The 24,049-nt window shown below is 44.5% G+C and overlaps 1 protein-coding gene across 1 annotated transcript in view; it reads right to left on the bottom strand.

Annotated features, from left to right (window-relative positions):
- NEBL (nebulette) overlaps positions 1 to 24,049 on the bottom strand; it is a 208,206-nt gene that overhangs the window by 21,275 nt on the left and 162,882 nt on the right. The window contains 5 exon segments of the mRNA XM_030201905.1: positions 7,391 to 7,561; positions 8,424 to 8,556; positions 12,329 to 12,421; positions 18,224 to 18,316; positions 19,280 to 19,372. Coding sequence (XP_030057765.1) covers positions 7,391 to 7,561; positions 8,424 to 8,556; positions 12,329 to 12,421; positions 18,224 to 18,316; positions 19,280 to 19,372 — 583 coding nt within the window.

Here is a 24,049-nt window from a genome sequence, read left to right as displayed (position 1 = left end):
TTCTGCACCATTCTCCCTCAGCTTTACTGGGGACAATGTTAGAGGGATGGGTAAGGAGAAGCAGAGAGGTCTCAGCCACTGGCTCCAAGATTTAATGAAAAATTGTCAAGGTCTGCTGCATAGTACATCTTGTGAGAACTCCTACACTGAGCTTTTGACTTCATGGTGAAGCTGGCAGGTGATAACATGCACTGCTTGCCTTCTTCTCCGGTCAGCTGGAAGAGACTGCAGAAGGGGTGGACTGAGGAGAGAATGTCTAAAACTTTGCCACACTTATAACTTCAGAGGGAAGCTGGCAGGAGGAGAAAGGAGGTAGCAGGAACAGGTAAGAAATACTGCCCACAGACTCAGCCTGCCAGCAGGAGTATATCATCAGAAAACAGTGGAATATGAAACATGATGATTTTGCAGGAGGTGTAAGACACATGACAGGGTTCCGCCTCTCTGTCAAATATTTGGGCCCTAGACATATTTCTAGTTTGCCTGTAACTTACTTCAGTCAGGATATGTTTCTTATGAACCAAACTAACAAGATGGAAATACAGCATAGCACTGTGGGACATATCACCATGCTACTGCTTGTCTAGAACAAAGACAAAAGAACAAAAAGAAGGAAAACCTTGCTTCAGCCTGCTACAAATCAAAAATGTCTGCTAGGCAAGTCAATGATTGAGATACATTTATCTTTAAGTGAGTATCACATGCTATGGCAGAGCGCCACCTCCTGGCAAAAAGGACAGGGGCATCCCCCTTTCTTTCACCCATTGCTTCTCCTCTGTAGGTCAAACACAGAGGCAAAGCTCTTTAAGATGCCAAACTCTTTAATCAATCACAAACAAACAAAAGTATTCCCCTCCATGTCAATACCTCAAGATTCTGAACCTAGCACCACTTATCCTATATAATAAAACACACCTCCAACATTCTGAAGCTGATTGCATGGCTGAGGCATTCCTGCTCTCTGTATCCATCTCCTGAATTGACATCATGTACTTCCGGGTTCGTCACAAGCAGAAGTGACCAACCACACGAGGTTTCTCGGCTTCAGAATGTTGGAAGTGCATTCTATTAAATAGGATTGGTCAGTTCCTTGAAGCACAGCCAGAGCTCAGCATCCTGCACAGTAATGCTCAGACACCAGAGAGAGAGGGGGGGCCTGACACCAGAGAGAGGGAAAGAGGGGGGGGGGGTATCTCTGTCACACACACACACTCTCTCTCTCACAGTCAATGTCTTTCTCTCTCTCACCCTCACACAGTCTCTCACACACTCTATGTCTCACTCTTTATCACATTCACTCTCTATGTGTCACACAGTCACTCACACACTCTCTTAGTCTCATACACTCAGTCTCACAGAGAGTCTGTGTCTCACACACTGTATCTATGTGAAACACACTCTCTCTCTCTCACACACTGTGTCTCACATACGCACTTGCACACACTCTCATTCTCACACACACACTCTCTCTCACACACACACACACTCGCACATTCACTCTCTCTCTCACACACAGTCACTCTCACATACACTCTCTCAAACATACACACTCCGAGGAAAACCTTGCTAGCGCCCGTTTCATTTGTGTCAGAAATGGGCCTTTTTTACTAGTATACAATAATTCTTTATATTCCCACCCAGGTTCTCTTACCTGCACAGTCCAGAAAAGGCTCAGTCTCAACATGCAATTCTTACAAAGTTCTTTTGTGGGTTGCAACCTAGATCTGCTCTGCACCCAGCCTAAGTCTTCTTGCTCACAGATCAAACACAATGCAGACTGCACAAGCACTCTTCATTAAGCGCTAATGCCTTCCAGCATTGAACTACCTAGGATATCTTTAGGCATTCCCCTTTGTGCTGTTCTCACCGAATCAAAATATATAACATATTCCCCTCCCCTTTTCCTTTTCCTAAACCAGGAAGTCTCAGTCCCATAGGAAAGCAACTGTACCAGTGATTTGGAAGATCTCACTAGTGAGTAGATAGAAGGGAGAAGAGTTTCCCAGTGGCTGGTAACCATGCCAATGATTTAATCAGCAGTAGGTTTGTTCAGCCACGGCAGTAAGGAGGTGGAAACCTAAAGTGGGGAAAAGAATAGTTGCTTACTTTTAACATGGAGTTCTCCACAAACAGCAAAGGAATACAGCCATACTTGATGAAGTCCTCTAGGCCGATCCATTTGCAGTGTTCTCCCCTAGCTCAGGGAACTTAAGTCCTTGAGCTCCCACCCAATGCTGGCCCCTCCCACTCCACATCAGTCCATATCAAAGCAAGAAGTCCTGCTGAAGAAGAGGGATGGAGAGTGGAAAAAGTGTGGCTGCATTCCCTTGCTGTCTATGGAGAACCTCCATTGCAGGTAAGTAATAGCAGTTTCCCTGCCCCTTCGCTGGGACATCCTTGAGATGGGTGCCCTTAGAGATGGTCGTCCCCATTCGATTATGCCCCTCCACATCACTTAGAATTTAAGTGCATCATGTTATAGAATACGCTTAGACAGTTGTGCGCATAAATATAATGCCAATTAGTGTCAATAATTGCTAGTTAATTGGCAATTATTGGCGCTGATTAGCTTGTTAAGTAATTAAGTTGCATGCTCAAATCCAGAATACGCCTGGATTTGCGTGTGCAACTTAAATCAAACTACATAAAATCCAGGGGATTATGCACAAATTGTTGCGGCAATTTCAATTGCCCAAGTCCTCAAGTGCCACCTCAAGTTCCTGAATAGCTTTATGATGCATCCACTGTTGTGAGGTTACCTCCTCCACAATTTTATATTTCTGCTCCAAAGTGATCAGCCACACATCCACTGTCGAAATCTTTGCTGTAAATTGGATAATCTCATATTTTATATCCTTTATATCAGTTTTGCTTTTGGTTAGCAGCACAGAAATCTGTATCAGCAACTTTAGCCATGCTGTCGACCTGAGATTTAGTTCCTTTCTCCTTTGTTGGAGAAAGAGGATCTGGTTTCAGATATTTGGCTCCAGAGTTGATAGAAAACTCAATTTAGAGTTGAAAAAATAACATACTCTAAATTATGTAGCTGTTTCATAAGTAAAACTATAAGGCTGGTTGCGGGAGCTGATGAGCTACACCTCCATCTTATGTGGGCTCCCTAATACCCTCTTTGAAAAAAATTTTAATAAACGTCTCTGAGCTAGAAGAGAGCACCTTAAATGGATCCATCCAGGGGACATGACCATCAAGTATGCCTGTGTATCCTTTGCTTGTCACTGGAGAAAAAGATTTTCACTAAGCAGCATCACAATTCTCCTTCAGGGTGAGAGAAAGAACCCATTTTTAATATTTGCTCTCCTGTCTTTGTCCATGGCAAGCTGTAACATAGTGACATGTCCTGCAATGCTCTGCTGTATTTCCATCTAATTAGTTTGGCTCTTAAGAAATATATACTTATGAAGTGACCATGCATTGGCACCCAATACTCCTAGGGGAAAAAAATAACATCAGTTCAAAGCTTTTACAAGAATAATGGAGCTTGCATAGTTAAACCCAAACTGTGTTATTTGACTTGTATAGATAGAAACATAAAAACATGATGGCAGAAAAAGGCCAAATGGCACATCCAATCTGTCCATCCTCCATAACCACTAACTCTTCTTTTTCCTAAGGGATCCCATATGTTTGTCCCATGCTTTCTTAAATTCTGACACCCAGAGGCCATTCCATGCTTCCACCTAAGCCTTAGATTCCTCCTAAGCCTATTTCCTCTTAACTTCATCAAATTCTCCATCATTCCAGAATTTTCCTTCATTTGAAAAAGGCTCACTTCCTGTGCATTATGCTCCTGAGATATTTAAATATCTCTATATCTCTTCTCTCCCTCCTCTCTTCCAGCATATACATGTTGAAGTTCACAAGCCTGTCCCTATATGTTTTACATTAAGACCGCTTACCAATTTTGTAGCAGCCCTCTGGACTGACTCCATCATGTTTATATCTTTCCGTAGGTGCAGTCTCCAGAATTGCACACAGTACTCTAAATGGGGCCTCACCAGAGATCTATATAAGGGCACTATCACATATTTGTTCCTACTGGTCATCCCTCTCCTTATGCACCCAAGCATCCTTCTGGCTATGACTGTTGGTTTTTCTACCTGTTTGGAAACTTTAAGGTTATCAGACATAATCACCCCAAGTCCTGCTCTTCCTTTGTACACAGAAGCACTCTACCCCCTATATTGTACTGCCCCCTCAGATTCTTGTGACCCAAGTGCATGACCCTGCTTTTTTTTAGCCAAATATTGGACCATTCCTCAAGCTTCGCTAGATCCTTCCTCTTGTCATCCACACCTTCCGGGGTGTCCATCCCGTTGCAGAGTTTGGTATCATCCACAAAGAGACAAACCTTACCAGACAGCCCTTCCGCAATATCACTCACAAAGATGTTAAAAAGAGCCGGCCCTAGGACCGATCCCTGTGGTACTCCTTTTCTATAGGGGCATTCGATGTCCTACCTTCCTTAGGGTTATTTATGGATTTAGGGCCTTTTTTACCCATCCCCAGCAAGTTTAGTTTAAAGCCCTCTGTAGTACTTTAGCTAGTCTAATGCTGAAGACACTCCATCCCTCTTATGATAGATGGACACCATCATTACTCAGTACCTCTTGAAAAGTCATGCCATGGTCTAGGAGACCAAAGCACTCACGTTGGCACCATTCACGCAGACACACATTTAGCTCCAGGATGCAAGTTTCTCTCATTTGACCTTTATCTTCAACAGGGAGGATCAATGAGAACACCACCTGCGCACCTAGGTGCTTCACCTTCTGACCCAAAGCCATGAAGTCTTGTTTGATGTGTTCAGTAGGAAACCTAGCAGTATCATTTGTGCCAACATGGATGAGCAGCATAGGAGAGTAGTCAGTAGGCTTGATGAGTCTAGGCAATCTTTTCACAATGTCAAGAATCTTGGCACCAAGCAGAAAGCACAACTCCCTGGACAACATGTCTGGTCGGCAGATAGGTGCCTCAGTACCCCTCAGAAGTGAATCTCTAACTACCACTACCTTTTGCTTCTTATTGGTCACTTGTCCACTGGTGCTGGGAGTTTTGATTGTTGTTTCCTTCTGTTTTTGAGATGTTTCTAGCTCCTCTGCCTCCAGTGCTGCGAACCGATTCTTCAGTTCAACAGGAGATGGAGTTGGAGGGTTGATCTTGCAGGATCTGGTGGCCAGAGTCCAGCTGTGCTCTGTCTTCTCAAGATATTCTCTCCCTTTGCTGGAAGTTCCCAATGTTTCAACATGCATCTCTGTAATGAATTTCTGGTTGCCACAGATGTTTCTTAGTCTTGCCACCTCCTGTCTTAGTTCTTATACTTCTTTCATGAGGGATTCAATGTGCATATATTTAATCACATGAAACCAGAATAATAGGTGCTTTGCCTTTCATTATTATAAGCTCACATTGTGGTAAAATATTGTGAATTAAGGTAAAATAAGGTACGACTCTGTCATTTAGCACATATTGGGGTCCTTTTACTAAGATGTGCTAATGAATTAGTATGTGTTAAGTGCCATGCAGCCCACAGAAATACATTAGGCTGCATGGCATTTAGCGCACACTAAATCCATTAGTGCACCTTAGTAAAAGGGCCCCATTATTTGGCAAAATAATCATGCTTTATTCCCTTAAAGTGTGTTAGTAACTATCCCCCTGAAGTGGAAAATGTCAATCTAGTGTATGAAATAGGTGGGAACTGTGCCTTGCAATTAAGATGCAAGTCTTTCACGCCATTAACTGCTAACACAGCAGACAACATAGTGCAGCTAACTAAACTTTGACAGGTGTAGCTAACCATATTCTATATTACCTGCCACGCAGGTAACAGAGGAAATGACCTTCGAGCTGCATTACCTGCATGGTATCTCTCCCTGAAAATGTTAGAAGGTTTTGCAGCAAAGATGCATTCAATTTTGCCTTAATTGCAAGTTTAGGGGGGGCCCCGCGTCAGGGCCTACGAATGTGCAGCATGTGTCAAATTGGCATTATCGCCTGGCTAGCGCGTGCACTGGGCAGTAATTCTGAGTTTGTCTATTTTCTACCGTGAGGGCATTCCTGGTGGTAATTGGCAGTTGGAACCACACTGGACGGTTACCACCCTTACCTCTAAGCAGTGTGTTTTTTCTAGCAAAAAAGGTGCCGGTACTCAAATGATAGGCCACCCTTCAGGGGTGGGGTAATCACTGAGGGACCCACCCCACAATAGCCAGGCCCCTTGCAACCAGTCACAGAATCTATGACAAGACAGAATTGGTGTGTAGAGCCTGAGCTCTTCCATTAAAACTTGGGGGCCATGAGTCAATTTTAGCAGACAATAGAAAAGGTGCCAGTACTCAGTACCCCCCCCCCCCCCCCCCATGTACCCCCTCAAAAACGCCCTGCCACTAAGTCAATGGGTGGCGTTAAGGGCTCAGGCCTTAAATAGACGTGCATTGGTTTTAATTTTGCCACGTGTCCATTTCCTGGACTACCCCCCCCCCCCCCTTTCCAGACACAGTGGAGAAATGGTCCAGCGTGCATCCAATACACAAACCCACACTACCGCAGGCCACTTTTGGGTGCGCTTTTGTAAAAGGGGCCTTAGGTGCAGAATCTTGCTACATTATACTTAATAGGAGCTAGGTACAGTTATTTCTAGCATAGCAAATAACACAGTGCAGTTAACATGTGGTAACAACCTCCATGTTAACTGCAAAGAATATTCCCTGCTTATTCCATGCCCCAAAATGTTATTCCTCACATTAGCTTTTTAACATGGTAATTAGCACTTTGTAATTCACATGTTAAACAACTAGCACAGCTTAGTAAATGGAAGCTCTAGCATATGAAATGTTGTGCTCAATGATATGCTTGTGCCACCCAAGAGGCAACTGAATAGAAGTTTTGGGAACAGGTAGGACCTTAGTTTTTGAAACATTAATGGAAAGTATACTGGCCAACAAAACTATTCAGTCATTTTTCTGTAAAATCAGAATTTATTTGAACCAGTTTTTGCGACTGATTTTCCCTGACTAAAAGACAAGCTGAATATCACCTGCAGAAAAATAAGCTCGAAAAATCAGATCGCTAATTCAGGGGTTCTCAACCCAGTCCTCAGGACACAGCAAGGCAGGTTAGTTTTTATGATATCCATAACGAATATGCAGAAGTAAAATCTGCATAGACTGGAGGCAATGCACACCTAACACAAATATTAAACATAATATAGGAAATGGTAGATCCTTGTGGGAACCCATATATCTATTCCCCCGGAGATGAAACCCACCCCCAGCAAATTTCAGCCTTGACATGCAATCGGAAACAAAAGATATAAACCACTACAGCAGGAAGCCACTTGCACCTCTCTAGCACTCGTTGAACAACTTACCAACAATTATTCCTGGTCTCCTATCCATTTCTACTACATGTGGATGCACCCCTTTGTATGCAGCGTCACTAACGATCTGAGTGTTCTTTCTCACACGCTCTGTAACAGGATCATCCACAATTGGGGTGAAACCTCTCCCCTTTGTCTTCTCAAAGTCTTCGTGATATTCACCTGCAATGAAAAAAAAATTACCTTTTTATGCGCTCTTGGAATCACTGTACCTAACCTACAAAACAGCCAAGTATAAGGACAGATTTTCTCAAATTTTTAAACTGTGCAGAGAATATAAAACTCTTGCCACAACACTGAAAGGGGTAGTTGGTAAGGTGCATGTAAAATAACACATTTTATCACGGCGATATTTACTGCAAGCATCACTAGTCTGCAGTTCGTTGCTTGCAGTCTACATTACTGCAGTTGGGAGCATCATGTGTTCCTAGCTGCAGTACAGCAAAAAAAAAAAAAAAAAAGGTCCCTAATCAGGTCAGTAGTTTTAAAATGATTCCATCCACCCCCAAGTCCCTTGATACCCCCTCAGATTCCCCACTAATCAGCACCACCTATCCAAACACCCTCTAAAATCCTGACAACCCACCTCCTGGTACCTGACTGATCAGGAGCAGAGTCTTCAAGGGGGGGAAGGAATCATTTTCTTTTCTCTTTAATATTTTAAACACTATTATATTCCACCCATATTCTGCTGGAAGCACACACAGAATATTATAACATAACCAGTCTCTAACAGAAAGTTGCAAGTGAAATATGGACATGCACACATACAAACATTCATACTGTGTCAGGCTCTGGTGTGGCATGCAGTTAAAAAATAAAGACCACAAATTTCAAAAAGTCCAAAAAACAAAATTTATTAGTATTTTTGACAAGGTTTCAATACATTCTAGTGCAGTTAGCAAATGACAGCAAAGAACCTCCACTGTGACCATGCTTTAAATACAGAGGTGCTCAGTGACTGTAGTTACCAGTTAGTGATGGAGACCGATCCTCAGTGCATGAACTTTTTCCTAGAGTGTACTCTAGTCATGCAACGCGTTGTACCCTACCATTGAGATGTTGTTTTGAGTTTCTCGGACGTGTCTCAGCTCGGGTGTATCGAGAATCATACTGGGTCTACCTTTCATCTGTTTCAGGTCGCTGCTGTATTTCACCTGCAAGTCAGTGGCCACAAGACACAAAAGCCTTTTATTTAGATGTAAAGGGGTTATGCAGCATCTATTCAACAAAAACTGGATGACTAAGTTAAGTACATCAAGTCCCGGGGCACTTAAGGGGCCCTTCTACCAAGCCAAGCTAAAAAGTGGCCTGCGCTATCCACAGTGCAGGTCTTTCCTGTGCACTGAGACCACTTTTAGGGGCCCTTTTAATAAGACGTATAGGTGCCTATGCTCATACAACACGCATCAAATTAGAATTACCACCCAGCTACCATGTGCCCCAGGTGGTAATTCTAATTTTGCTGCACGTCCAAAATGCGCAGCAGAAAATAATTTCTAACCTGGTGCTAACCAGGTGGGAATTGGCAGTGACTAACAATTACCACCCAGTTAACATGTGAGACTTTACCGCTAAGTCAATGGGTGGCTATAAAGTCTCGGGTCCAAAATGGACGTGCGCTAATTTTATTTTGCGGCACATCCATTTTCGGCAGAAAAAGGCCTTTTTTGCAGGTGCGCTGAAAAATGGACCTTATACTCGTCCAATACACGCACCTACACCAGTGCAGGCCATTTTTCGGAATGCTTTAGTAAAAGGGCCCCTTAGTGCCGCAGTAAATGGCCCTATTTTCCAATTAATGGCCCGTGACCATGAGCCCTTACTGCCACCTATTTTGTAGGCTGTAAGTGCATACGCTTATGCAATAACTACATGCTAACTGGCAATCACGCACTAACTAATTAGCGCAGAACACTTACTCTCTGCCCCAGACACATCCCTAGTGCTAACAAAGGGCCCTGTTTACTAAGCTGCGCTAGAGGCACGATAACATTTTTAGCGCGCGCTAATCATGTAGCTGCCCATATTCCTATAGGTGTCTACATGGTTAGTATGCGATAAAAACGCTAGCACACTTTAGTAAACAGGACCCAAAATCTTTTTTTTTAGCATGTAGGTAGCACACTTCGATCCCAAAACTACCGCAGGATACCTGCACGGAGGTGCTTTTAAACCTGCAGTAAGCACGCATTAGTGTGCTATGATAGTACTGAAGCACAGTAACCCACATTATTTATCACTGGTCCCATTTTGTGTGGTGCATGTTAATGACGATAGTGAACTTTAATAAACTGAACCTTAAGTTAGGAAGCTACTTACAACCAAATTTAGGGAGTATTCATTTTCAAAATTCAGGAGGTAATTTTAGAAAGGCTTTACACATATTTTGTGCCAGCCTCAAATGTCATACTCAGGTCCATCACAGCAGTATGCAGATCCCTGGAGCAGTTTTAGTGGGTGCAGTGCACTTCAGGCAGGTTATCTTTTTTTCTATTTGCATCTTTGCTTTCCTGACAGCTTTTCCAGTTTCTCTTTTCAAGGTATTTTTGCCTGTCTTCCTCTTTCTCTGTCTTCTTGTAATTTATGAAGGCTAACCTTTTTTTCCCTTACTTATCAGCTATTACATTTGAGAACCAAAGCAGCCTTTTTTCCTCTTACTTTTATGTACTTTTTTAACATAGAGGTTTGTCGCCTTTAAAATAGCTCCTTTCACTTTTGCCCGCTGCTGTTCTACTTCCTTCAGCTGTTCCCATCCAACTAACTCTTTCTTGAGATATTCTCCCATCTTGGCAAAGTAAGGGGCCCTTTTACTAAGCCGCGTAAGCATCAACACGCACCCAACGCGTGCCAAATTGAAGTTACTGCATGACTACCATGTGGCTTTTACGGTAATTTCATTTTTGGCGTGCGTCCGATTCGTGCAGCTGAAAAATAATTTTTATTTTCTGCCAGGCGTATCGGTTGCGCGCAAAGTGGCATTTGACACACATAGGTCATTACCGACCAGTTACCGCGTGAGACTTTACCGCTAGGTCAATGGCTGGCGGTATGGTCTCAGACCCAAAATGGACGTGTGGCAATTTTCATTTTGCCACATGTCCATTTTTGGCAAAAATGAAATAAAAGTCTTTTTTACAGGTGTGCTGAAAAATGATTCTGCGCGCCTAAAACCCACGCCTACACTACCACAGGCCATTTTTCAGCGCACCTTAGTAAAAAAAAAATCCTTAGTCCTTTTGAAGTCAAGAATCTTCAATCTTGAATAAACCCTCTCCTCCTGTGACTTAATATTGAACCACACCATTTGGTGGTCACTAGATGCCAATTGATCACCCACCGTAACATCTTATCTCGTTTGGTAGAAGAAACCTTTGACAAATAAGGCCTGTCTAACAATAGAAAAGGGCATGCAGCCATCTCTAAAGTGAATGACCTGGCAGTAGATGTGAGTGACCAAACTGCATGAAAGCTACTGCAAAGGTCATAGGGGAAGAAATATTACTACTCACTTACACTGGGGCAAATGCAACATAAGAAGACAGAACTACTCAGCCCAAAACACACAAGGTTAACACAAAAACTTGCATCCCAGGAGTTTGCCTGACAGTACTTGCTAAACCACTCCTTTTCTCTGTTTTTTTTCTCAATTTTAAGGCATTGAAGTAATGTTAGAATTCCCAACTAATCAGCCACACTTATTGAGTGCTCACTGGGAATTGAGTGATTAGGCACATGCATAAATTCCCACATGATAAGAACATAAGAAAAGCTATATTGGGGCAGACCAATGGTCCATCTAGCTAGCATCCTGCTTCCAACAATGGCCAATTCAGGTCACAAGTATTTGGCAGAATCCCAAATAGTAGTAGCATTCCTTGCTACCAATCCCAGGGAAAGCAGTGGCTTTCTCCATATCTACCTTTTCCTCCAGGAACTTGGTCAAACCTTTTTTAAACTCAGATACGCTAACCACTGTTACCACATCCTCTAGAAGTGTGCAAAATTACATAAATCTGAATAATTTTCCCCCAAACCCCTGAGGATTCACACAACCCCCCCCCCCCCCCCAGTCACCTCCCTGGCTCCCATCTGGACTTCCCAACCCCCCCCCCCCCCAATCCACTCACCCACTACTTCTAAAGGTGGGAGTGAAGCCTAGTCACTCCTGTTACTGGTGACCCCCCTCCACCTTGACTCCAAACTCCCAGGGTATCACTACTGCTTTTAGAGGTAGGTGGTGGGTGGAGGGGTGTTAGAAGTCCAGAAGTGGCAGGGAGTATTAGGGGCGGGGAGAGGATCACTGAAGAAAGAAGTGATTGCTTCCACCTTCAGTGATAGGTGTGAGGATAGGGGAAGTCTAATCAACAGGGTAGGCACATGAACCACCATGATTTTTGGGAAGGGGGGATCAGGGGGAGGTGCAAGTTTTTTTGAAGGGGGTTGTTTTTTTTTTAGAGGGAATGGGTGTAAGGAAGCAACCAGGTCACCATGGATTTTTTTTTGAGAGGGTAGGCAGAGGGGGAGGAGGTGTAGGTGAACCACTGGGCCATGCTGAATTTAGGGTGAGATGGAGGGGGTTTGGTGGTGCACTTAGACCACCATGTTTTGGGGCATGGGAGGAGTTACAAGGGGGCCATTATGGCTTTTTTGGGGAGAGGGGTGGGCGAAGGAGGCAAAAGGCAGGTTGCACTGCTCCCAGGGATAGCAGCACCCTTGCAGTACACTAAACATCACTTACTGCCCAAAGAATTATGCATAATTTTGCATAAGTTTTAAAATGTTGGCACATTGTTCCCTAGGGTGTAAGTGAGTTGTCTTTCTGTAGAACTCTGAAAGCTTTCTTTACACAGGATTCTAAAAAGCATAGCCAAGTAATATACTGACATCAACTTTAAATAAAAGAAGGAAAATACTCATGTCACTTGCCGAGCTGATATTCTCTTGATTCCTTTTGACTCTTTCCATCTCTGGAGTGACACTTACAGCAGTAGCTTGTCCAATTTGCTTTTTATAGTGAACCTAGCATTCATACAGTAAAATACTATTATTTAATGTAAACCAAGAGTCTAGTATGTTGATTTAAAGCATTTGCATTCACATGAAGTGCTCTACTGTTTTAAGCCAATTTACTGAACACCCTTGTATATTTTTCACATTCTGGTCTAAAACTTCAATGTGAAGAGCACTAAATAGGGAGTTTCTTTCACTGATCTACAAAACTTACTCTTTACTTTGAACATGAAAATAACAATTATAGAAATATTCAAAAAATAACTAAGAATAAGAAACCACAAATTCTTGATGGTATAAGTCTTTACACACTTTGTCAAGGCAAACTCAAATTATCTCCCATTCCTAAAACTGCCTTAAAAATGCACATAAATAAGTTCGAAAGAGTTGACCTGTGGCTAATTACAGTAACTGAACTGATATGAATACCTCTGAAACCAGAATCGAGCTGTTTCAGTTGTATGAAGCAAAACTCTCAACATGATGAAAACAAATAATCTGAAACAATCCTGGGAAAAAGTTACTGAAACATAAAGATGGAAAGAAGGCTCTAAGTAAACATTGGTGTGTTTGAATATCCCTTGGAGCACTGTCAGGTCCAAAGCAGAAACAGCGTGCTTCGATCAAGGCAGACCCTCCAAAGTCAGTAGTTATAGGTTAAGAAAAATGCTTGAAATGGTTACAATGAGGCCTAAGATTACTTTAAAAATACTACAGAGGTCTCTGGCTGAGACTGAGGATGCTGTTGAACAATTTCAAGATGACTCCAAAAACATAGCTTGCAGGAGCATAGCTACCACTGAACAAGCCTGGCAAAATTCCAGGGCCGCCCAATGACAGAGGCTTCCTGAAATTGCACCTTTCCTTCTTCTTCCCTCCCCCCATCTGGATCTGGCTATTTCTCCACTCTCTCCTCCCCCTCGGCAGGTTCAGCATCTATCTACCCATGCCCCCCACCACCACAGGTCCTTCAAACACTGTGGCGGTTCATGGTAGAGGCAGCGCTGAAAGGTGCTCTCTGTCCAGCAAGGACTTTCCTCTGCCATGTCCTGCCCACAGGAAGTTGTCTCAGAGAGGTGGGACAATCATAGGAAAGACCCCGCCGGACAGACAGCACACCTTTTAGTGCTGCCTCTGCTGCGACCTGCCGCAGCATTTAAAGGGCCAGTGGTGGTGGAGTGGGTAGACAGATACCAGATCTGGGCATGGGAGGACAAGGTGGAGAGATTATGGGCCTGGGTGCAGAAGGGAGGAGGGAGCAGAGGGAAAGAGAGACCTGGAGCAAAGGAGAAGGGAAAAGATGGGGAGAGAGAGATGCTGGATCTGGGGGTGGGGGAGCTGAGAGAAGGGAGAAAAAGAGACCTGGAGCATAAAGGTAGGGGGAAGATAAGAGGTAGATGCTGGACAGGGGAGCGAAGAGAGAGAGGGAGGTAGACTGGACTGGGGGAGAGACGCTGGCCCAACAGAGGTAAGGAGGGAGAGAAAGAAATGCCAGACTACAAAAGGTGGGTGGGGGGTTAGGGGGCACAAGAGGAAGGGAAGAGATAGGAGAGAAGCCAGCCATGAGGAAGGCCAGGGACACAGAAGAAATGCTGGGTCTGGAGGAACACAGAGGGAGAGACACTGGTCAAGACAGACAGACACACATAAGAAAGATGGATGTTGGATATAGAGAAGAAATGTCAAGGAGAATCCAAGATGGCTGCTTGAGGGAGATCACACTTAGGAGCAGCTCCATGATTCCCTCTTTGTGTAATGGGGAAGAAACGTAAGGGTAAGACACAAGACTTTCCCTCTAAGTCTCAGCAGGCTACTTCTTACCGGCAAACTTCTATCACTGAAGCCTTTGCGTTAACTAAACCTCTGGTTCCTCCTGTTGAGCTGCCTGAAGCAGCAGCCCATGGGAGACGCTGATACCACCTTGAGCCCAGACCAGTGGCAGGCGCCTCCTCCCTCGGTGCTGAAGCATCTGATCGCACAAGAGTTATGGCAAATAGCGTCACAAGATAGCGCTTTTCCTGGAGAGGAGAGCCCGCGGTTTGATAATGCTCTGGGAACAACTTCGAAGGAGAGAGCTGGTTCAGAATAGAGGGATCAGAGCCTTTTGACTGCAGCTAAGAGGTTACCTGATGAATTATTACAGGAATCTGTTTTAGAGGCACTGAAGGTTCCTTCCCATTGGTAAGACCAGAAAGAGTGACTTTGGATTTGGTTTGGGAAGACTTATCTTCCTTGCATGCTGCAAGTTCCTCTTTACATATACTCATATTAGGGTCCTAGGTACAGTTAACCTCACTCTATTTTATCCATACAACATCATCATAATTCGCCTCAGCGGTGCCCAGGAACTTAAAGCGGTGCCTCTTTAACATAAGCTGCGGCAATGTTTAGTTCTGTAGTGGTAAAAAATGAAACCTGTCAACTATGGGAGTGGATGAGTGGCCTAGTGGTTAGAGCACTGGTCTTGCAATCCAGAGATGGCCTGTTCAAATCCTACTGCTGCTCCTTGTGATCTTGGGCAAGTCACTTAACCCTCCATTGCCTCAGGTACAAACTTAGATTGTGAGCCCTCCTGGGACAGAGAAATATCCAGAGTACCTGAATGTAACTCACCTTGAGCAACTACTGAAAAAGGTGTGAGCAAAATCTAAATAAATATTCAGTCTTCAGTTCAAAAACTGGACCATGAGAGTACTGAGACACAGAAATACTACTTTGGTAAAAGATAAGATTATTACAAATAGACATGTTGAGAATCTGGAGAACGCGATGAGGTATCTGAACTTACATTTATTAAATTTTCCTAAACATCCAATTTTTTCTTCCAATTAGCTCTTGTGGAGCTATTTGGACGATATCCTGATGATACTAAAGGAAGGCTTTCCTCCAATTTCTAAGTTTTATTATGTTTCTTCAAAACTAAAGGCACCTAAAATTCAGACACAATCCTCTGGTGTGTCTCCAAATTTAGAACTGGAAGAAATTTCCCAAGACAGTTTGGATTTAACAGCATTTATTGTAAAATCAGATTTAGAAGTGGTGTCTAGAGAGACTCTTTTGGTGACTTTTGTTTTTGCACAGGACAGGGAGTATGTATTGAAATCTTATTTCTGAAACAGACAAAAACAATTTCTGAGTCAGAAAGTTTGGATCTTTCTGGATTTAATAAAAGCGCAACACAAGGAAGGAGAAAGACATTTCTTTTGATGAGGCGGCACCAAGTAGTTTTGTTTGGTGCCATGTTTATGTTGCATTTTCCCTGTAAATGTATTGTGTTATTTACCTCAATCAAATATACTTTCTTTGATTCAGATCAGTTGAAGGAGTTTTTGGAAGCTAGGAAGTTGAAATCTCCTGAACCTCGAGAAGTACCTGAGTGACGCCTGCATTTAGATATATATGCCCTTAACTCTTTTGTTATATTTCCTTTATAATAACCTAGTCTCAAGGGTTTATTTCCTTTTGGGTTCTTCTCCTTTTCGTGGACTGTAATGCACTAATTGTTCCTTTAAGCATAGAGAATTTTCTCTTTTCCTTTTTTTCTTTTGGTTGATGTGTATTTCTAATACAAGTGATCTTGTTGAACTACTGTAAATTTACAAATTTCATAAAGGAGAAGAAATGTCAAAGGATGGGAGACCCTGGAGAGAGTTAAGAAAAAAAAAAACAGAAAAGCTGATGAGACACTAGGACCAAAGCAACTCTCAAAACAACAAAGGTAGAAAACAAGTGTGGGAGGGGGGGGGGTTCTGAATTTATTAATTGTAATATGTCAACTTTGGAAAATATGCATTCTCCCTCCCCCGCCAAACCCCTCTATCTGGGGAGTGATGGTGTTATAGGGAGGCCCATTCAGTACTAGCTATGCCACCGATTGCTTGTATGGGAATGTGGGAAGAAGGGAGCCACAGCTGGAAAAAAAGTGATAATGTGCCACATCACATTTGTGAAGAAACACTTTCAAGTGAATTTTCGAAAGAGAAGGGCTCCCATCTACCGACACAAATCGGGAGATAGGCGTCCTTCTCGCAAGGTCGCCCAAATCGGCATAATCGAAAGCCGATTTTGGGCGCCCTCAACTGCTTTGTGTTCTGAGGAGACCAAACTGGAACTTTTGGTCTTGATGCTAAACTTCACGAAAATTTACTACAAGACTTATAGAACATAAGAGTAAGATTAATATAAAGAAGAACACTGCTCCTTTAGCAGCACATTGTATTGAATTTAATCACACTTTCAATACTTTGAAATGTGTCATTTTACAACAGATTAAATGGGACATACAAGGAGGCGATAGGAAATTAATCTTATTACAACAAGAGCAAAGATGGATATATCGCTTACATTCTTTACAACCTGACGGTCTGAACATGAGAATTGAATGGAATCAGTTCTTTTAAGTAAGATCAGAAGCTTCTTTTTTGTAAGATTAACACCATAGAATAGTTTTCGTTGGTGATCCATATAGGATTTGATAAATAGGAGTCAGCCACGCCCAGTAGTAGGGTAGGTGGAGCCCGATACAACGCGTCTGATGTCATCCATGACAAATAGCAGTGCCATCTTGGGAACTTTACACAGAAGCGAGCTGAGTGCCGATTGAAGTAAGGAAGATCAAACTAAGGTTGGAGGTGAAACTGTTTATTTAAAATTGTAAGCGTCAATATATGATATATTTTTCAACAGATACAGTCGATTGACCCACGGACCCTGAGGAAGAAGGCGAAACTTGGGCCGAGTCGGGCCGTGGATGGGGTTTATATGACTGTATTCCGTTTGTGAGACTGCCCAGAATTTTTCTAGCAGCAAGCTAAGTACCCATGAAGTTTAATTTGATTAAAATTGGAAAATAGAAGTGGGTTACTTAATAGAGGTTTTTGAGCCAGTGATGATCGGGCGGTGCTCCCTAACGTTGTCTTACAACACAAGGAGCACACGCCAGGATTGAGGCTTTTCCTCTATAATTTAAATAAAATTCATATTGGACGCAATCAATATCTATGTAGGAGTCTATAATCATATGTGTGGTGTAAAACAAACAGCACAGCAAAGCACACTGCTATCATCCGTACAATACAACATATTGTGAGCTGCCTGGAGATGGAATTTATAGGCAGACTACACATATTTGAAATCAACAAATATTGTGGGAATGCTTTGCAGTAGCAGGTATAGGAAGGCTTGGGTAGATTGAGGAAAAGATGGATGGTGCAAAGTACAGGCAGATCCAGTCTGCTATAAGCCTGGCACTGAGAAGATTTATCTTTCAGCAGCAGCAACAGAATGACCTAGACCTGAATACAAACAAAATCTGTGGCAAGGCTTGAAGACTACAGTTTACAGACAACACCCAACCAAAATGACAAAGCTTGAGCTCTTCTGCCAAGAATAATGGGCTGTGCAAAGCTGGTAGACACTTACCCTAAATGACTCAAGGCTGCTATTGCTGCAAATGTGCGGAGTCAAGGGGTGTGAGGACTTATGCAATCAAGACTTTTTGGTTTTTTATTCTTAATTAGTCTTTAGATATGTTTATAATTGTTCTGTCACATTGAAAATGTAGAGTATGCTGTGTAGATAAGTGAAATAAAAGATACTGTGCTAAAACAGACCAATGGCCCATCAAGTACAACATTCTGTCTCTGGCAGTGGCTAATCTGGGTCACTGGAGGTGCCCAGCAGATCCTAATAAGAAAGTTCATTCCCTACTGCTCACTCACAGAATTATGGAGTGGTGTCAACCACCTATATAGCTAATTTTGTCATAGCTAGACATGTGCATTAAGTGTATTAACAATTAAAACAGCTTGCCAAGCTTAAGTTTTCTTGATTCTTCTTGACTCGTTCCATTTCAAGGGTGATGCTCATAGGAGTGGCTTTGCACAGCTGCTCTTTGTAATGAACCTAGTGGCCAAATACAACAAAGCAAACAATTTAAAATTTAGAATTAATATCTTTATTTTGAGACAATGCAAAATTTGTTATCATTCACAGGAACTCTTTATTTTCTTAGCCCAAAGGGACTTACCAGGGTAAACAGATATTTATTGGAGAGACTGTCTAAACTGTTTCCCTTAGAGTGGCTGAAAGTACAGATCAGCTTTCACAGTATGGATAAATTTAGATGGATTAAAAAGAGGCCTTTACAGACTGTCTTCAGGTCAGGGAGGAAAGCAGGGCCAGCCCAAGGCAAGATGCTGCCTGAGGTGGATTTTACATGCCGCCTCCTCCAGGCCGAGATGCCCCCCCCCCCCCCGGGCATTTTACCATCGTCACGGTGACGTTCCAAACCTGCCTCTTCCCTTTACTATGGCTAACTGAGTGAAACAGGAAGTTACTTCAGGCGGCCGCAGTAAAGGGAAGAGGTAGGTGCCGGTGGCGGCAGGGCAGTGTATGGGAATCGCTGCTGCTGCTGGGTTTGGAGCATCACCTTGACAATATAAAACACCTTGAAACCGCCTCCCCCCCCCCCCCCCCCCCTGAGATGCCACTCCTGAAGAGTGCCGCCTGAGGCCCTCGCCTCAGGTGGCCTAATGGTTGAGCCACCCCTGGGAAGAATACAAGACATATATATTTGATTTTCAGTCCTAAGCGAATTGCTTCACCCATTATCATCCAGCCATAAACACAGCAGGTGCAAATACACTCAGCCACTTTGAACATGCCAACCTTGTAGACAATTTTAAAAAAGAAAACTACTCATGTAGTTTCAATTTATAAATCAGGTTTAAGATATGTGCATACCATACAATATTCCCATATATCCCTCTCCCTCTACAAATGTACATTCTTTTGACTAAAGATAATCATAAGTTACAGATTGAAAAAAAAAAAGCCATTTTGGTACAAAAAGTAAGATGAACCCACATTGCTAATATTCTTCTGGTTTTCTTTAACTCTCTTGAGTTCTGGAGGGTCTGAAATGCATGTCGCCTGCCCAATTTCTTCTTTATATTTAACCTGTGGAGATGAAGAAAAAACAGAATTGGTATCCATGTTGGTTAATAAGAAAAAGAACAGTAATGTAATTCAAATCAATCATTCGCATTCCAATTATCAATTATCACCATTCATCCTTCTAACACTAGTCTTTGGATCTCCAGCAATACATTTTACTCTTGAGCTATTACTACTACTGAAAAGGGTGCAAGTTAAATCTCAAAAATCCCTTCTACTAGATAACCAATCCTCAATTTCTGCTCTTACAGAGATGTGAACCTATTGTTTGTGATATCAGAATGGAAGGACAGAACATAGAGATGTGAACAGACAAAAAAATGTTTGATTCGTTTTTGGATTGCCCAAATTTTCCTAATTTTCAGGTGATTTTTTTTTTTGGTTCATTTCATACATTCGCAGAACTCTTAGGACTACAAAGGTCCCAATATGTATGGCATGAAGCAAATACAGCATTCCACTGCAGACACTGACCAAGTTACACCTGCTTTCTTCACCAAGAAAAGGAAAACCTTTGCTATGATTCAGAACATAATTTTAAAAAAAAGTCCCTTGGGAACATGCCTAGGCAAGCTTGCTAAAGGAGAGACCAGTGCCCTGGCAACATGCAAGCCGGCTGATGTAAGATTTTGAGGTCAGACTCACTGAAACTTGAATTCTGGGGAAAGTTCACAAGAATAATGTCATGAGACTGTTCGGAGCCCTGAATTCCAAGAAAAACATTCAGAGTGACGTCAAAAGACATTCCTATAGGTCTGCAACCCATAACAAAAACGGCACAGCCAATCATCCATCACAAAGTAATTAGATCACAGAAATTGCTATATCTCTCTATATAAAACGCACCTCCAACGTTCGAATGAAGCCTCTGTTAGCCAAAGTGAAGGGGGTGAGATCGCATTGTGTCTGCCCCGCCCACGCGTCAAACGTGATGACGTCGAGGGCGGAGCAATGACACTCAACCATTCGCAACGCTCGGCAGCGAAGCGTCAGGGAAGGAGGCGGCGCACTCAACGTCTAGCCTTCCCTTCGCTGTGTTCCGCCTTCTTCTGACGTCAAGGATGACGTCAAAAGAAGGCGGAACACAGCGAAGGGAAACCTAGACGTCGGGAGCACCGCCTTCTTCCCTGACGCTTCGCTGCCGGAACCGCCACGGAGGTAAATTTAAAAACAAGAAAAAAAAAAAAAACATGTTGGGGGGGAGCGAAGAGGGTGGCCACAAAAGAAAAACAATGGGACCGGGAGGGCAAGGGGAGAAACGACAGCATGGATGCGAGGGGGGGGGGGGGAAGAAGAGGGCGGCCCAGGCTGGCACATGGGAGAGAGAGGAGCATGGATGCAAGGGGGGGTCATGGAAGGGAGACAGGGGACTTGCTGGAAAAGGATGAATGGAGGCGGCAGGGGACAGAGGAGCATGGATGGCCATGGATTGGGAGGGCACGGCTCAGGGAGAGAGGGCAATTGCTGGAAAGGGATGAATGGAGGGGGCAGGGGACAGAGGAGCATGGATGGCCATGGATTGGGAGGGCAGGACTCAGGGAGAGAGGGAAATTGCTGGATAGGGATGAATAGAGGGGACAGATGGGCATGGATGGATATGGATTGCAGGGCAGGCCTCAGGGAGACAGGGCAATTGCTGGATAGGGAAAAATGGAGGGGCCAGGTGACAGATGGCCATGGATGGGCATGGATTGGAAGGCCAGGACTCAGGGAGAGGGGAATTGCTGAATAGGGATCAATGGAGGGGACAGATGGGCATGGATGGATATGGATTGCAGGGCAGGCCTCAAGCAGAGAGGGGAAATGCTGGATAGGGAAAAATGGAGGGGCCAGGTGACAGATGAGCATGGATGGGCATGGATTGGAAGGGCAGGACTCAAGGAGAGGGGAATTGCTGGATAGGGATGAATGGAGGGCACAGATGGGCATGGATGCATATGGATTGCAGGGCAGGCCTCAGGCAGAGAGGGGAAATGCTGGATAGGGAAAAATGGAGGGGCCAGGTGACAAAGGAGCATGGATTGGAAGGGCAGGACTCAGGGAGAGGGGAATTACTGGATAGGGATGAATGGAGGGCACAGATGGGCATGGATGCATATGGATTGCAGGGCAGGCCTCAGGCAGAGAGGGGAATTGCTGGATACGGATGAATGGAGGGGCCAGGTGAAAGAGGAGCATGGATTGGAAGGCCAGGACTCAGGGAGAGGGGAATTGCTGGATACGGATGAATGGAGGGGACAGATGGCCATGGATGGATATGGATTGCAGGGCAGGCCTCAGGCAGAGAGGGGAAATGCTGGATAGGGAAAAATGGAGAGGCCAGGTGACAAAGGAGCATGGATGGGCATGGATTGGAAGGCCAGGACTCCGGGAGAGGGGAATTGCTGGATAGGGATGAATGGAGGGGACAGATGGCCATGGATGCATATGGATTGCAGGGCAGGCCTCAGGCAGAGAGGGGAAATGCTGGATAGGGAAAAATGGAGGGGCCAGGTGACAGATGAGCATGGATGGGCATGGATTGGAAGGGCAGGACTCAGGGAGAGGGGAATTGCTGGATAGGGATGAATGGAGGGCACAGATGGGCATGGATGCATATGGATTGCAGGGCAGGCCTCAGGCAGAGAGGGGAATTGCTGGATAGGGATGAATGGAGGGGCCAGGTGACAGAGGAGCATGGATGGGCATGGATTGGAAGGGCAGGACTCAGGGAGAGGGGAATTGCTGGATAGGGATGAATGGAGGGGACAGATGGCCATGGATGGATATGGATTGCAGGGCAGGCCTCAGGCAGAGAGGGGAAATGCTGGATAGGGAAAAATGGAGGGGCCAGGTGACAAAGGAGCATGGATGGGCATGGATTGGAAGGGCAGGACTCAGGGTGAGGGGAATTGCTGGATAGGGATGAATGGAGGGGACAGATGGCCATGGATGCATATGGATTGCAGGGCAGGCCTCAGGGAGACAGCGGAATTGCTGGATAGGGATGAATGGAGGAGCCAGGTGACAGAGGAGCATGGATTGGACTCACACTTTCACTTTGACTCTCAAACACTCACTCTCACATACACTCTCCCAAACATACACACTCCGAGGAAAACCTTGCTAGCGCCCGTTTCATTTGTGTCAGAAACGGGCCTTTTTTACTAGTATATATATAAGCAAATTCTTAATACTTATAAATACTATTAATACTTATAAATCTTTATTCCATTATTGCACTTTACATATTCACATTATTGTTCATTATATATATATATATATATAGGCAGTGCTTTTTTTGTGCCGGTACGCAACGGTACGGCGTACCGGCACCTTTTTCTCCTCCTCCCCTCCCCTCCCATTACTTCCAGCGATTCTCCGCCTCTCTCATGCCCTCCCATCGACGTGCAGCGATTTTTCCGTCCCTCCCCTACCCTCACCTCTCTCATATCCAGCGATTCTTCGTCCCTCAGCGTCCTCCTTCACTGCCTGCCAGCCAGTCGGACTCAGAAGCGAACGGTGCAGGCAGCGATTGGCTGGCAGCGTCGTAGCTTCCCTCTGCAAGTCCCGCCTATGCGTAAACAGGAAGTTGTAGGCGGGACTTGCAGAGGGAAGCTACGACGCTGCCAGCCAATCGCTGCCTGCACCGTTCGCTTCTGAGTCCGACTGGCTGGCAGGCAGTGAAGGAGGACACTGGGGGACGAAGATAAGAATCGCTGGATATGAGAGAGGTGAGGGCAGGGGAGGGACGGAAAAATCGCTGCACGTCGATGGGAGGGCATGAGAGAGGCGGAGAATCGCTGGAAGTAATGGGAGGGGAGGGGAGGGGAGGGGAGGGGAGGGAGAATCGCTGGAAATCAATGGGAGGGAAGGGCAGGGGAGAGAGAATTGCTGGAAATCAATGGGATGGGAGGGAAGGGCAGGGGAGAGAGAATTGCTGGACATGGGAAGGGCAGGGGAGAGAGAATTGCTGGACATGGGATGGGAGGGAAGGGCAGGGGAGAGAGAATTGCTGGACATAGGATGGGAGGGAAGGGCAGGGGAGAGAATTGCTGGACATGGGATGGGAGGGAAGGGCAGGGGAGAGAGAATTGCTGGACATTGATGGGAGGGCAGGGAAGATAGAATTTCTGGACATGGAGGGGAGAGAGGAGTATCGCTGGACGGGGAGGGGAGGACAGGGAAGAGAGAATTTCTGGACATGGAGGGGAGAGAGGAGAATCGCTGGACGGGGAGGGGAGGACAGGGAAGAAAGAATTGCTGGACATGGATGAGAGGGGAGAGAGGAGAAATGCTAGAAATGGATGGAGAGGAGAGCAGGAGATAGAGGAGAATTGCTGGACATGGATGGATGGAGGAGTTGGCTAGGAGAGAGGAGAAATGCTGACTTGGATGGAGGAGAGGGGAGAGAGAATTATTGCTTTATATGGATACAGATGAGGGAAGAGAGATGAGAAATGCTGGACATGGATGGAGGGAAAGAGAGAGGAGAAGTGCTGGACATGAATGGAGGGGAGGAAAGAAAAAAGAAGATGCGCATGGATGGAGATGAGGGAAAGGGAAGAGAGGAGAAAAACTGCACATGGATGGAGAAAATAGGCAAAAGCTGGAACCATGTTATACCTCCTCCAGTCAATTCCATGGAGGAGGACCCAGCTTTTACTTATGGATGCAGGGCAACAAAAGAAGAAGAAAGGA

This window comes from Microcaecilia unicolor, chromosome 1 (assembly GCF_901765095.1).
Source record: "Microcaecilia unicolor chromosome 1, aMicUni1.1, whole genome shotgun sequence".
In the NCBI taxonomy this organism is placed as follows: domain Eukaryota; kingdom Metazoa; phylum Chordata; class Amphibia; order Gymnophiona; family Siphonopidae; genus Microcaecilia; species Microcaecilia unicolor.
This window is presented reverse-complemented; position numbering and strand designations above follow the sequence as displayed.